The sequence below is a fragment of the Siphateles boraxobius genome, unplaced genomic scaffold, assembly GCF_051911475.1.
Source record: "Siphateles boraxobius isolate OS27281-9 unplaced genomic scaffold, OSU_SipBor_1 41, whole genome shotgun sequence".
NCBI lineage: Eukaryota > Metazoa > Chordata > Actinopteri > Cypriniformes > Leuciscidae > Siphateles > Siphateles boraxobius.
The window spans coordinates 39,883,229-39,896,354 of NW_027509042.1; the positions used below are offsets into that span (position 1 = coordinate 39,883,229).

Consider the following 13,126-nt stretch of genomic DNA (forward strand, 5'->3'; position numbering starts at 1 on the left):
TAGTTAAAAATAACATACATTTCTTTGAATTTCAGTTTAATTCATTGTGATTCTTCCTTATATTCAGTGTTGGGGGTAACGTGAGTTACTTAATCTGGTTACTTTTTTAAAGTAATGAGTAAAGTAATGCATTACTTTTCAATTAACAACAAAATATCTGAGTTACTTTTTTAGATGAGTACCGCAAGTTACTTTCCCAGAAAGCAAACATAGTGTCGGCCCAGATCTGGCCCACATCTGGTACACATGGATTCCACACGCCCAGAAGTGGGCCGGATCTGGGTCGATGCTATATTGCTGTCTTGGTTGTTTTCCAATTTATTCACTGACAGCTCTCCTGTACTCTTATTGAGAGAAATCGTGAGTAAGTGCAGAGGCGTTGTGTGCGCTGTGTGAACATGATGCATATTGCAGTTCAAAAACCGATTCACAATTCCTCAAAACAAATAAGTATTGTGAAATGCAAGCTCATAATTTTACATAAACCTGCAATAATTAAATATGTTAGATAATAAAAATATACTTGATGTATTACATCTCACTTTATTAACCAATGTCTTTTCTGCTGAACTTCAAGGATCTAATTCAACCACATAAGCAAAAATGACTTTAGTTAAATAACACATTTTTTTGTTTTTATTGCTTAAGTTAGAGTGTTGAACTTTCTTCTCTTGCGTCCTATTCTTCCGCAATCCAGCACAGCTGAAAGGTTTTGAGCTGCGCCCTCGAATGTACAGGCGTGAATTTGCATTTACTTCACCCTGAGGCTTAATCATTTCACTTTTGGTGTGAAAGGGCCTTTACATTAGCCAAAAATAGGATTTTTTTTGTTTTTTTTAAAACAAACATACACCGAGCCCAGAAACAGTAATATACTGTTATTACAGTACTGTTATGTATAACTGTTATACTGTTATGTCCCACCAGAGACAGTAATATACTGGACCACTGTTACACCACAATAAGAAATGCATATCACTCCGTCCCACGGGCAGCTTTGGGGCTCTCTGATCACTGTTTGGTTCATCTCATACCGACCTACAGGCAGAAACTGAAATCAGCTAAACCTGGAATAAGGACTGTAAAAAGATGGACTAATGAAGCAGAGCAGGATCTACAGGCCTGCTTTGATTGCACTGATTGGACTGTTTTTGAAGCTGCTACCAATGATCTGGATGAGCTCACAGATACTGTAACATCATATATAAGTTTCTGTGAGGATACATGCATTCCTACCAGGACATTCTTATCATTCACTAATGATAAACCATGGTTTACTGGGAAACTCAAACACCTTCGTCATGCCAAAGAGGATGCTTACAGAAGTGGGGATAAAATCTTGTATAACCAGGCCAGAAACAGATTGACAAAGGAGATCAGAGTTGCTAAAAGGAACTACTCTGATAAACTGAAAAACCAGTTTTCATCCAACGACCCATCATCAGTCTGGAATGGCCTGAGGAACATTACCAACTACAAGTCACCATCCCCTCGATCTGTGGACAATCAACACCTGGCTGACGATTTAAATTCATTTTACTGTCGGTTTGAAAAGCCCTCATTCACACCACACACCCGGTCTGATCTGCACTTCACACATTCAGCATCACCTCCTGTTCTCCAATTATCACTCCCCCCTCCTGCCATCCAACCTGAGCTTAAGGTCTGTGTGGAGGACGTGAGCCGAGTCTTCAAAAAACAGAAGACTAGGAAAGCCTCAGGCCCAGACGGCATCTCATCTGCTTGTTTAAAAGCCTGCGCTGACCAACTGGCCCCGGTCTTCACGCAGATCTTCAACAGATCATTGGAGCAGTGTGAAGTTCCCTGCTGCTTCAAACGCTCCACTATCATTCCTGTCCCCAAAAAACCCAAAATCACTGGACTTAATGACTACAGACCTGTCGCTCTCACGTCTGTGGTCATGAAGTCGTTTGAAAGACTGGTGTTGGCCCACCTGAAGGACATCACTGGACCCCTGCTGGATCCCTTTCAGTTTGCTTACAGAGCAAATAGGTCTGTGGATGATGCAGTCAACATGGGACTGCATTATATCCTGCAACATCTCGACAGACCAGGGACTTATGCAAGGATCCTCTTTGTGGACTTCAGTTCGGCCTTCAATACCATCATGCCTGGTCTTCTCACAGCCAAACTGACCCAGCTCTCCATACCATCCTCGATCTGTCAGTGGATCACCAGCTTCCTGACGGACCGGCAGCAGCGAGTGAGACTGGGGAAACACACATCCAAGACACTCACAATCAGCACTGGTGCTCCCCAAGGGTGCGTTCTCTCCCCACTGCTCTTCTCCCTGTACACTAATGACTGCACTTCTAAAGACCCCACTGTCAAGCTCCTGAAATTTGCAGACGACACCACTGTCATCGGTCTCATCCGAAACGGTGACGAGTCTGCTTACAGACTGGAGGTTGAACAGCTGGCTGCCTGGTGCAGTTATAACAACCTTGAGCTGAACACGCTCAAAACAGTGGAGATGATCGTGGACTTCAGGAGGAACAGTTCAGCACTCCCCCCACTCACCATCATGAACAGCACTGTGGAAGCAGTGGAGTCATTCAGGTTCCTGGGCACTATCATCTCTCAGGACCTGAAGTGGGACAATCACATTGACTCCACTGTGAAAAAGGCCCAGCAGAGACTGTACTTCCTTCGCCAGCTGAGGAAGTTCAACCTGCCACAGGATCTGCTGATTCAGTTCTACTCAGCCGTCATTGAGTCTGTCTTGTGCGCTTCCATCACTGTCTGGTTTGGTTCAGCTACCAAATCAGACATCAGGAGACTACAACGGACAGTCCGGACTGCGGAGAGGATTATTGGTGCCCCCCTGCCAAACCTCCAGGACCTGTACTCTTCCAGAGTGAGGAAGAGAGCAGGTAAAATCATCACAGACTCCACTCACCCTGGACACCACCTGTTTGAACTGTTACCGTCAAGACGGAGACTCAGATCACTGGCCACAAGAACATCTCGGCACAGGAACAGTTTCTTCCCACAGGCCATTTCCCTCCTGAACAGTTAACACTCCTCCCAAGGCATATGCCTGTAAGTGCAATACTCCCACTGTTTAGTGCAATATCCCACAACTCAGGTGATACTTATATGTAGATTTATTTATTTATAATATTCAAAACACCAACTGTGATAGTTTTATTCTCATATATTTATATTTTTATTTTTTATTCTTATAATTTGTAGTATTATGTTTCATGTTGTATTTGTATATGTCGACTGGAAGCCTCAGTACCAAAACAAATTCCTTGTGTGTGCAAGCACACTTGGCAATAAAGCTCTTTCTGATTCTGATTCTGATTCTGAAAAGTAACATATCACATTATTTTCCATAAAAAGTAACAAAGTAATGCAATTAGTTACTTTTATAGAAAGTAACATTATATTGTAACTCATTACTTTTAAAAGTAACTTTCCCTAACACTGCTTATAATCAAATTCATATTGCAACTCTGCGCCACGTCAGGAAGGGAATTGAAATTCTCAATTCTGAATGGCACACAACCGCCAGGTTCAATAACAAATCATGAAACCTTAAAAAAGCAACGAATCACACCGTGCATGAGATAGTTGGATCATTTGAACGAATTCCACTTGAAATGTCTAGAACATACAGTGTCCTTCAGCATCGATGACAGGCAGTATCCACCACAACGTACGGCCACCCAGTGCTTGACGTGCTTTCGGCCCGCCATTACAGGGGTCCTGAGTCTTTTCACCCGCGCCAGCGTCGAGCACACAGCCCTCCCATGACGAACCCAGAATCCAGCTGACATCACAAGCTGTTTTGTTGGCTGTCCTTTGTAGGCCGTAATGAATCCAGTGAATGTGAAAGGAGATAAAAGGACAGCTCCAGTGAGAGTGAAGGATGGCCACACTGTGTGGCTAATGTTCTGAAGGGTTTCACTGTGGAGAATGCTAACAATGGAAGCAAATGGCAGGACAATGACCAGTGTTTTTGTCCACTCAATTTGTCTGAGGTCCTTCAACCTAATCACATTCACTCAGAGTCATTTGAAGGTTTTGTTCGAAACAGAAACTGCTGAGAGTTCGGACCCGTGAACAAAAGGACAGAAAGGGGAAGAATCCCCATCTATCACCATGACAGCCGGACTTTAAGACAGGGATTTGGGTCCAAAGAAAACACGGGATGAATGGAGAGGATTGGAGAGAAAAGCCAACGTTTATTCTCTCAAAAAGTCATCAGACATGCTCGACCATCACGTGCATGAGAACGGTTTGAGTTGTTGTTGAAGTTCTTTGTTAATGGGACTATGAAACCTTGAAAAAAAAATTTGGAGGTTAAGTTTATACAATTGGTGACAAACTCTTTTATAATTTGCTTTGTAATTACATAATTTAAGCCCTTAAATATACATAATAACTCTTTTTAGTTGTCAGGGGAAATAAACAGTTTTCTGATAAGGCATGCACTTAAACAAACGTGAGGTCTAAAAAGGGAAACAACAGCATGGAATATTTAAATAAATAAAGTGGAAACAAAAGAATGTATAATGTAGAGATGTAAAAGATAATTATCCCTGATATGTAAAATACTAGAAGGGTATAGTGAAGTGTAAAAAAAAAACCCAACTGAAATAAATAACAAAATCAATCAAATAAAAAGGGAAATACGAAACATAACATAAGTTGATCATGTTCCCAAGTGATTTCCATATTTTCCAAAATAAATCTAACTTGTCATTACTGTAAATCACAATCTCTCTATACTGTATGTATGATGTTTAGCTTCTTTTTAAAAGAAAATTCCCATTTCTAAGTTCTGTTCAACATTAATACACACACAATGGAAGAGTTTCATTTTTCAAGCGCGAATACTGATGTACAAAAATGCATGTTAAGAGTTTTTTCTGAATTGTATTTTCAAAGGCGAGTAAAGAGAGTAAACTTGCACATTGCTGACATAATTCCTGTGTTTGTGTTAATGTGTTTATGAAAAAGCTGCCATTATGACAGGAGCCGAAAACACCGACAAGATTCACAAGCTGAATTTCACATGAATCTCTTGCAATATGTTCAATTCTTTACAGTCGACATATTGTATTTTAACTTGCCCCTCTGACATCTATTGTAAAAGCATTACTGTAAATGCAATTTCGGCTTGTTTTTACAATCTTGAGGGATGAGTCGAAACTATTTTCAGAGGTAAACGACAGAAAATCCCAGATGCTGTCAGAAGAACTTCATTTGGTTTGAACTGGGAAAATCATTTAAGCGTGTCGAGTGTAATCGGTTATCAATCTACTGCGGTCCAAAGGAGAGGCGAACAGCTGCTTTCCATGTCACACTGATTTCTAACCTTCATCAGCCCATTGTGCAGCTTTGCAACTGATATTAAGACCGTGCTATAAGACACAGAATGGAGGTGGTAGCGTAACAAATGCTTCTCTCCCAGCTCCTTTAAGCAATTTGCTCCAGAAAAGCAATTTCTGTCAGAAAGTGTTTTGTTTAGAAGAATTAACTTTAGTTCTTTTGTTCTGTTCATAAGGAAATGGCACATATAAAACAAAACAACATGATAAACTACTCCTGAAAGTACTGGGAAACGTAAGCCACACCTACAATGTCTTTATGTCTTCACATTAGAATATAGAATCAATCAAGCATTGTCTGCAAAAACAAACTTTTCTGAGCCACTTGTCCAGTTTATTTGAAGTCGTCATGAAACGAAGGTTGCGATAGTCTTTTCTTCCCATGTGTGAAGTATATCTGAGTGAAACGGCTTCTCGAACAAGAACAAATGTAGGGCGGGACTTGATTTTGTCCATCAGGAATTGATTGGATGGTTGTGGTTTGCTATTGGTCAATCAATCTTATGTGAGTGACAGGTTGCCCCGCCCTCACGCATCAAACACATCATCAGAGAAGAGAAATGAAGAGAAGAGATGTCGTAGGGAGGGAAAGTTATGATATGTATGGATAAATCATTCATAATAAATACTGCAATATTCCATAAAAAAAGGAAAGAAAAAAAGATTTGTCAAGGTGATTTTTAGTGGCTGTATGAAGTCTGTTCTTCTCAATTTTACACCGGTATCCTAACAGAGTAACCACAGATGTAGATCTTCAAATTAAAGAAATAGTTTTCAAAAATACTTATTTTGAACGTATTTTACAAATAGTCAATGGGTTTTTTTTAATCCAAACGTTCTTCAAAATATAGAAAGTGAGTGAGTGAATGATGGAGGAACTTTCAGTCCTTTGAACCATGGACATGTTCCACTAATATTAGACAACTATTAAGGGTCCAAATAGTTTTTTGTCTTCATTTTAAACAATACATATTTTAAAGTGTTTGTGCTTTCTTCCTATACCTATAGCTGTCCTGGTATAGTAGGACACTTGGCGGGTTGTTTATTGCCTTTTTTAATAGTAATTATCATAAATTAGGTATCATTCCAAAGCTTAAACACAACATTCATCCTGCAAAATCATTTTGATTAATAGTGCATGTCAAATAATTTAAGAATCTTAATAAGGTATTGCAAATTCCACTTCAAATGATGAATACCAAGGACAGGCTTCTGAATTACGAGATAAATGCACAGAATTAAAGTATAACTCTGGCCTACTTATCAACATGTTTAAGAGTGTGTGTGTGTGTGCGTGTGCTCAGCTTTGCCATGAGATCATCGCTGTAAGGGAAGCATACCACATGTCTCCCATTATAATAGATCTGGCTATCCTTTCATATCTTCTCTCAATTTTTGCGCATTACCAGAGTGTATTGAAAGTGCTGTTTCAATGGAAAGGTAAGCGCACATTCCTTCTTGTGCACACCTTTGAACTGAACACAATAGGATCGTCTACTGCAAAGATCCCACACTTTTGTTTGTCCATCCAGGAGGAGAAAGGCCTACAGTATCGCTTACTCTCCAGAGAGGATGGTTACGATTACAGACAAAGCCACAAATGTCGGGGACAAGAGGCTGTGATTCGATGCCTGCTTGCCTAACACATTGCCTCTTGTTCTCAGTCAATCCAGGATTTTGCCTTCAGGTTTATTCCTTTATGCCCTAACATAACTTAGTCTCAAAACACCATGAGACACGGATGACAGACTGTAAACAAATACCTGCTGTCACCTCCGGCACCAAATCTTAAAGACATTATGGGGCGGGATGTAAAGTGACAACGTTTTTCTTCTCTGAGTTATTGGAATACAGGGGGATTCCCAGTTGTAATCAACCCATATGGAAATGAGGGTTAGAATAACTCTATGCAGTATGATCATTATTAGTGTTGTCATTCTAGTGTGATTAATAAAAAAATGCAGTAAAAATGAATGCAAATAATCAAGTCCCTGACCAGTTCTATAGGTAGTAACTAATTATATGCAATCTGGATTGCATAATCAGATTGAACAGACCAGCCACTATAATTATTATCTTTTCTTTCTCTTTGTATTTTTTGATGAATATGGTCCAAGATCATACTATTCAAACCAATGTTATAAACAAGTTAGTTCCAAAGTAATCTTAAAGCCTCAAAAAGTAGTTTACAGTAGTACTTTAAAAAGTGATCAGTTGACTTTACAAATTTGAGGGCAACGGTTGGTTAACTTAAAAAAGTGAGGAAACCCATGCGTAATTGAAAAAATAAGTTACGTGAACTTGACAATTCCACGTAACTTAATTTTTTCAATTACGCATGGTTTATTTTCTTAATTTGGAGGCAACGGGTTTCCTCACTTTTTTAAAGTGAAGTCAACTGATCACTTTTTACAGTCCAGATTATATTACTATGAGGCTTCTTCAGTCAACAGCTGCTCGGCTCAGCCAAGAACGCATAAATTACAATTATATCATGTTTGAATGGAGTATCAGTACATTGATCATTGCAATTAAATGTGTAATGTAATAGATTAAGCTTACATTACTAACTACAATTTTTATAGTGTAATTTGTATTCAGTAATGGACTACATTCTGTAATCTATTCCCTAAAAAGCTGAATTCATACTAGCAGCGCAATTCAAGCTGACTGTTTATATCTGGTTAGCATGACCCCTGTTAGCTCCTGATACAACAAAATAAAATAAAAATACCAATCAAAACACAAACACCAATTTAAGAAAATGATTGCAGAATGAATGCAAAAACATGTTTTGTGTGATACTAAGTGGTTTAATTCAAATACAAGAATCTGATATGACAATTTCAAACACAAATTTGAACATAACTGCAACTTTTGAACTGCAAACACTGATTCTTTAACAAGCAGAAACCATGTTGTCAGTTTGAACGGAACACAGTCACAGATGGTATTTGACAAACAAGAATAACCAAGAAGTTAAAAACACTGAAATCAGTGGTTTAATTTAAATAAAGCTTTTGGGCTAAACTGGATTCCACAAAAATCCTTTTGGCTGGTACTGCAACTTTCTCTCTCTTTACCTCTCGATGAAAGAAAACACAAACGAAAGCATTAAATGACAAAAACGTAAGAAAAAAAAAACAGCAGCAAAGGAATAACTGCCATTAAATTACACTGGTGTTTGTGCGTCGCAGTCACTCAACATCCCTTTCATTCTTACAGTTCCAAATTCACACAAAAAAAAAAAGTATAAAAATAAAATTATTGATTTTTTTAAAAGTTCCAAAGATTCAGGGACAGCATTGCATTTAAGGGGGTTTATTAAAAAAAACATAACAGTTCAGTCTTTTTCGTAGTGCACAAGAACTGTCTTTATATTCTATGAAAAAACAACACATTTTCAGAAAGATTGTTTTCCAGCAAATACGTTTATCTCTAAAGCTGTCTCTACAAAGTGTTTATTGTTTTTGATTAAGGCAAATGATAAAATAATAATAAAAAAAAGATGCCGTTTTTAAACTTGAATCCTTTTAAGAGCCCTCTCAGCACAGAGTTGTCTTAATGTTCAGAAGGCCTTATCGTTTTGCCAGAATAAGCGGCTTTTTAAGGATCACGGAGTATAAAGGCACCGGTAAAACTAAACTAGTCTAGATCATAGCATAGTGTCTCATTTGAGCAAAGGCAAGAAATCTCTTTGGCCCATAGCAGTCCTGTACTATACTTACACATTAAGGCACATATTCATAATCATAATATACAGTGTACAACCTAGTGCTGTCATACTGGAGAAATCAGACCGCTGGTATAGAGTTGAATTGGTGCTTCCTTTCGTGTGACTGCAGCCTGTCCTCTCTGGAGATGTTGGCGTGTGTACGCGTCTCCCGCTCCGCTCAGCCTGGTGTCTTGGTCGAGGGAGGCAGAACTTGTGGCTGTCGCCTTCCGCAGAAGCTGAGGATGCTGGGATAGCTGTGCCCCGTGTACATCATCCACTTTCCAGGCTGTTATAGGGCAGTCTCGAAGATAACCAAGCTGCCATCTCCAGTGGTGGCGAAACCGTTGAGCTGGTGGGCCGGACTGCGGTTCATGTAAGCCTGTAAACCAAAAGAGAGACAGAACATGGTTAGTGTGACATACAGTATATGCAGTGCAGGGTGGTAACCGATTACATGTAATCTGGATTACATTATCAGATTACAAAAATCGTATTCCGATTAAGAGCATTTTAAAACGGAATATAATCCAGTTACATTTTTATTGATTCTCCCCAGATCTTTTTTTATCTTTTTGAATTGCACACACAAGCCACTAGTACAGAGGCAACAGCACTTGAACACTGAATTTACAGACATCATTTCACATTTAAAGGGTAACTAAACCCCTGGTCAAAGCCTGACTCCACCCACTGGCAATATTTGAAAAATGCCCGAAAAGTGGGAAGACCCCAGCGGAGATAGAGGGGACGAACCGAGGGCAAGTCTGGGCATGCACCTGAGACCCGCAGTGACAGCTGCTGTCAAACTAGCTAAAATGGAGTGACGCAAGTAGCTTTGCAACAGAGCGGTCATTGAAGTCGAGAACTTTTCTCCCCCACCTTCACCTGAAGTGGAGGAGGGTGAATTGTCTGTGGACACCAGCTCAAACTGCGGTCTTGACTCCCGCATCGCGATCGGCATCCGATTATTCTTATATTCAGTCATTTTGAGGTAATTTTTCCAGGATTATTATTACGTTCATTATATTTTGCTGCTATGTGAAAAAAATAATCAGCAAATCGCGCCGGCGCGTTTGTCGACACCAGAGGATTAACTTTAGCCTAATAAGAAGGAACATACATTGTGATTAAAAACATATGCTCACTCACATCATGACGCCGCTGCAGTGGTGGAGTTCATGCAGGAAGAGGTATGAAGAGCAGCGTTTGGCAGCACGAGCTGTGTGGAGAAGCCCATTTCCGCCTCCATTGCGTTGGAGAAGCAATCCCACCACGTAAAATGCAGGTTGCACACTGGAGCAATAGGCGAGATTAACTACCTAGGCTACACAAAATAATCTAAATAACTATATAAATGCTATGCTAACTAGATGCTAATATATACAGTATCTATCCTGATCGTTTTCAATACTTGTAATTCCAACTCCTGACTCACTACAAGGGCGTGTTGAGCTCGCACCAAGGCGTGGTGAGCTCGCACCAAGGGCGTGGTGAGCTCGCACCAAGGGCGTGATGAGCTCGCACCAAGGGCGTGGTGAGCTCGCACCAAGGGCGTGATGAGCTCGCACCAAGGGCGTGGTGAGCTCGCACCAAGGGCGTGTTGAGCTCGCACCAAGGGCATGGTGAGCTCGCACCAAGGGCGTGGTGAGCTCGCACCAAGGGCGTGGTGAGCTCGCACCAAGGGCGTGGTGAGCTCGCACCAAGGGCGTGGTGAGCTCGCACCAAGGGCGTGATGAGCTCGCACCAAGGGCGTGGTGAGCTCGCACCAAGGGCGTGGTGAGCTCGCACCAAGGGCGTGGTGAGCTCGCACCAAGGGCGTGGTGAGCTCGCACCAAGGGCGTGGTGAGCTCGCACCAAGGGCGTGGTGAGCTCGCACCAAGGGCGTGACCGAGTGACGTCAGATAGTATTCTTCGTCAGAGAGTACCCATACTGCAGGAGCTTTCCGTTTAACCTGGAGAGGGCAGCACTCAGACGTTTTTACACCATATATTTGAAAATTAAAACACTTTATACCCAAATGTCAAAAAATGAACTCGAATCAATGAACAGCATTTATGAAGCTCCATTCTTACAGATAATTAACTAAAAAAAGTTGTTTTAGTGTTTAGTTACCCTTTAAGGAGCGTTTCCTCTATTGCATATCTGATCAAACCCTGATGAACATATTTTAACTATTAATCGAGTTATTACGCAGTAATACATGGTTAAATGACTCACTATGTCTTTGGAAGGCTTTTTTCTTTCTACCACATTAAAATGCACAAAATCATGGCATATTAACAAGTAATGCTGTTGTCAGTTGCACCCCGTTTCATCTAATATATTAAAGTAAATAATTGAACACATCCGCATTTTCACGGTTCTCTGATGTCGTTTAATGGTCACATGCAGGTGAACAAATAAAACATTTAATATTTTTGAATACAAGAAAAAATGTTGATTTGTTTTTATTTATTTACTTGATTTAATTATTAACTTTTCATGAGCTCACAAACCCCCTGCAGTTCCCGCTGCACTTCACAAACTATAGAAATGTAATATTGTGGAATATATTTTCTCTCTCTTTAAATTTTATATCAATATGGTATCAATAAAATTTTCCTATTTAAATCCTATTTAAATTTTTGCATCTAACATAAAAGTTCGTGTTTACATAATGCATGTGTGTGTATATATATATATATAGATATTATATATAATATATATATATATATATATATATATTATCTGTGTGTAACACACACATTTTTTTGTGTGTTTAGTTAACAGGGACATTGCACATTAATAAAACATTTCTATAAATGTGCCAGAATTAGCCAAAGGCTATTTTTCATTTGAAGTCCATGGAAAGAATGGTACAAGTCACCCTAGAAATATGTGTGTGTGTGTGTGTATATACTATTACATATATATATATATATATACACACACAAATATAATAAATATAAATATATATATACACACACATACATATATATATACACACACACACACACACATACATATATTATGTAAACAAAAACTTTGTTAAGATGCAGTTAATCGTGATTAAATTGATTTGACAGCACTATTCCAAAATAATCTAAAAGTAGTCAGAATACATTCCCTAAAATGTGTAATGTAACCAATTACATTTCTAACTACAATTTTCATCATGCCATTTTCAATCTGCAATTCACTACAATTTGTAAGTAATCTACCCAGCACTGTGTATATGACCTTTTAATGAGACCTGGAAAGGGATGAAAGGCGTCACTCTTTTCCCAAACCTTCCCTGACAATGCTTTCCTAAACACAGGGGACGGAACACAGGAGGCTGAATAGAAGTAAAAATCCCCCCTTATTTAATATCATTATTATGCAGTAATCAAAACCTCTCATTGTATTTAAAAGCACCCATGGCTAACAATGAGCGTAAAGACAAAAAGAAGAAAAAGCACCTGGTGTTCCGACCCACACCCCCCGCAGATACACCGAGAAAAGTCCCAACAACACAAAGCATGGCCGACAAACAGTTGGCCACACTATCAGATATACTCTCAATTGAGCCGGCATTCAGAGCGCACAAAGGCGGAGTGGTCTAATATCAGGTAGATGTGTGCTTGAAAGCCCCGGCGGTCAGCTCCAGAGGGGCCGGCCCCGAGAATGAGCTCACCGGCTGAACGAGGTGGAGAGGAACCCGATCCGAAGGGAGAACAACATGCCGCTGAGGAGGGGGAAACTAATATTGACTGACAGCACAAAGGCCTGGGCTCTTTGAAACACGGCGTATTGTGGGTTTCTGGCACAGGTACATGTGGCACATATTTGGCGATGGGACAGGGCGACATGGACGGGAGACTTCACGTCGATGCGCTCCTGTGGACATCCGGTGATCTGCTCACCTGTTTGGCGGTCTGGAGGAGCGAGGATGCCTCTGCCTTTCCCGTCTGCTGCACCATCTTGTACAAGATCCCGTTCTGGTTCTGTAGGAGAACGTGGGGGGCGTCATACTCGTGGATCCGACCCGCATCCAAAACCTGAGAGAAAAATAAAAATCTCAGTTTT

The 13,126-nt window shown here is 40.1% G+C and overlaps 1 protein-coding gene across 1 annotated transcript in view; it reads right to left on the bottom strand.

Moving 5' to 3' along the window:
• Positions 1–8,155: 8,155 nt before the first annotated feature.
• The window catches only part of abcc4 (ATP binding cassette subfamily C member 4 (PEL blood group)), a 53,688-nt gene continuing 48,717 nt past the window's right edge, over positions 8,156–13,126 (bottom strand). Inside the window, exons 29-30 of the mRNA XM_077199617.1 lie at positions 12,964–13,098; positions 8,156–9,457 (exon numbers count right to left, since the gene is read on the bottom strand). Coding sequence (XP_077055732.1) covers positions 9,368–9,457; positions 12,964–13,098 — 225 coding nt within the window. The 3' untranslated portion in view covers positions 8,156–9,367. The remainder of the gene's footprint in view (positions 9,458–12,963; positions 13,099–13,126) is intronic.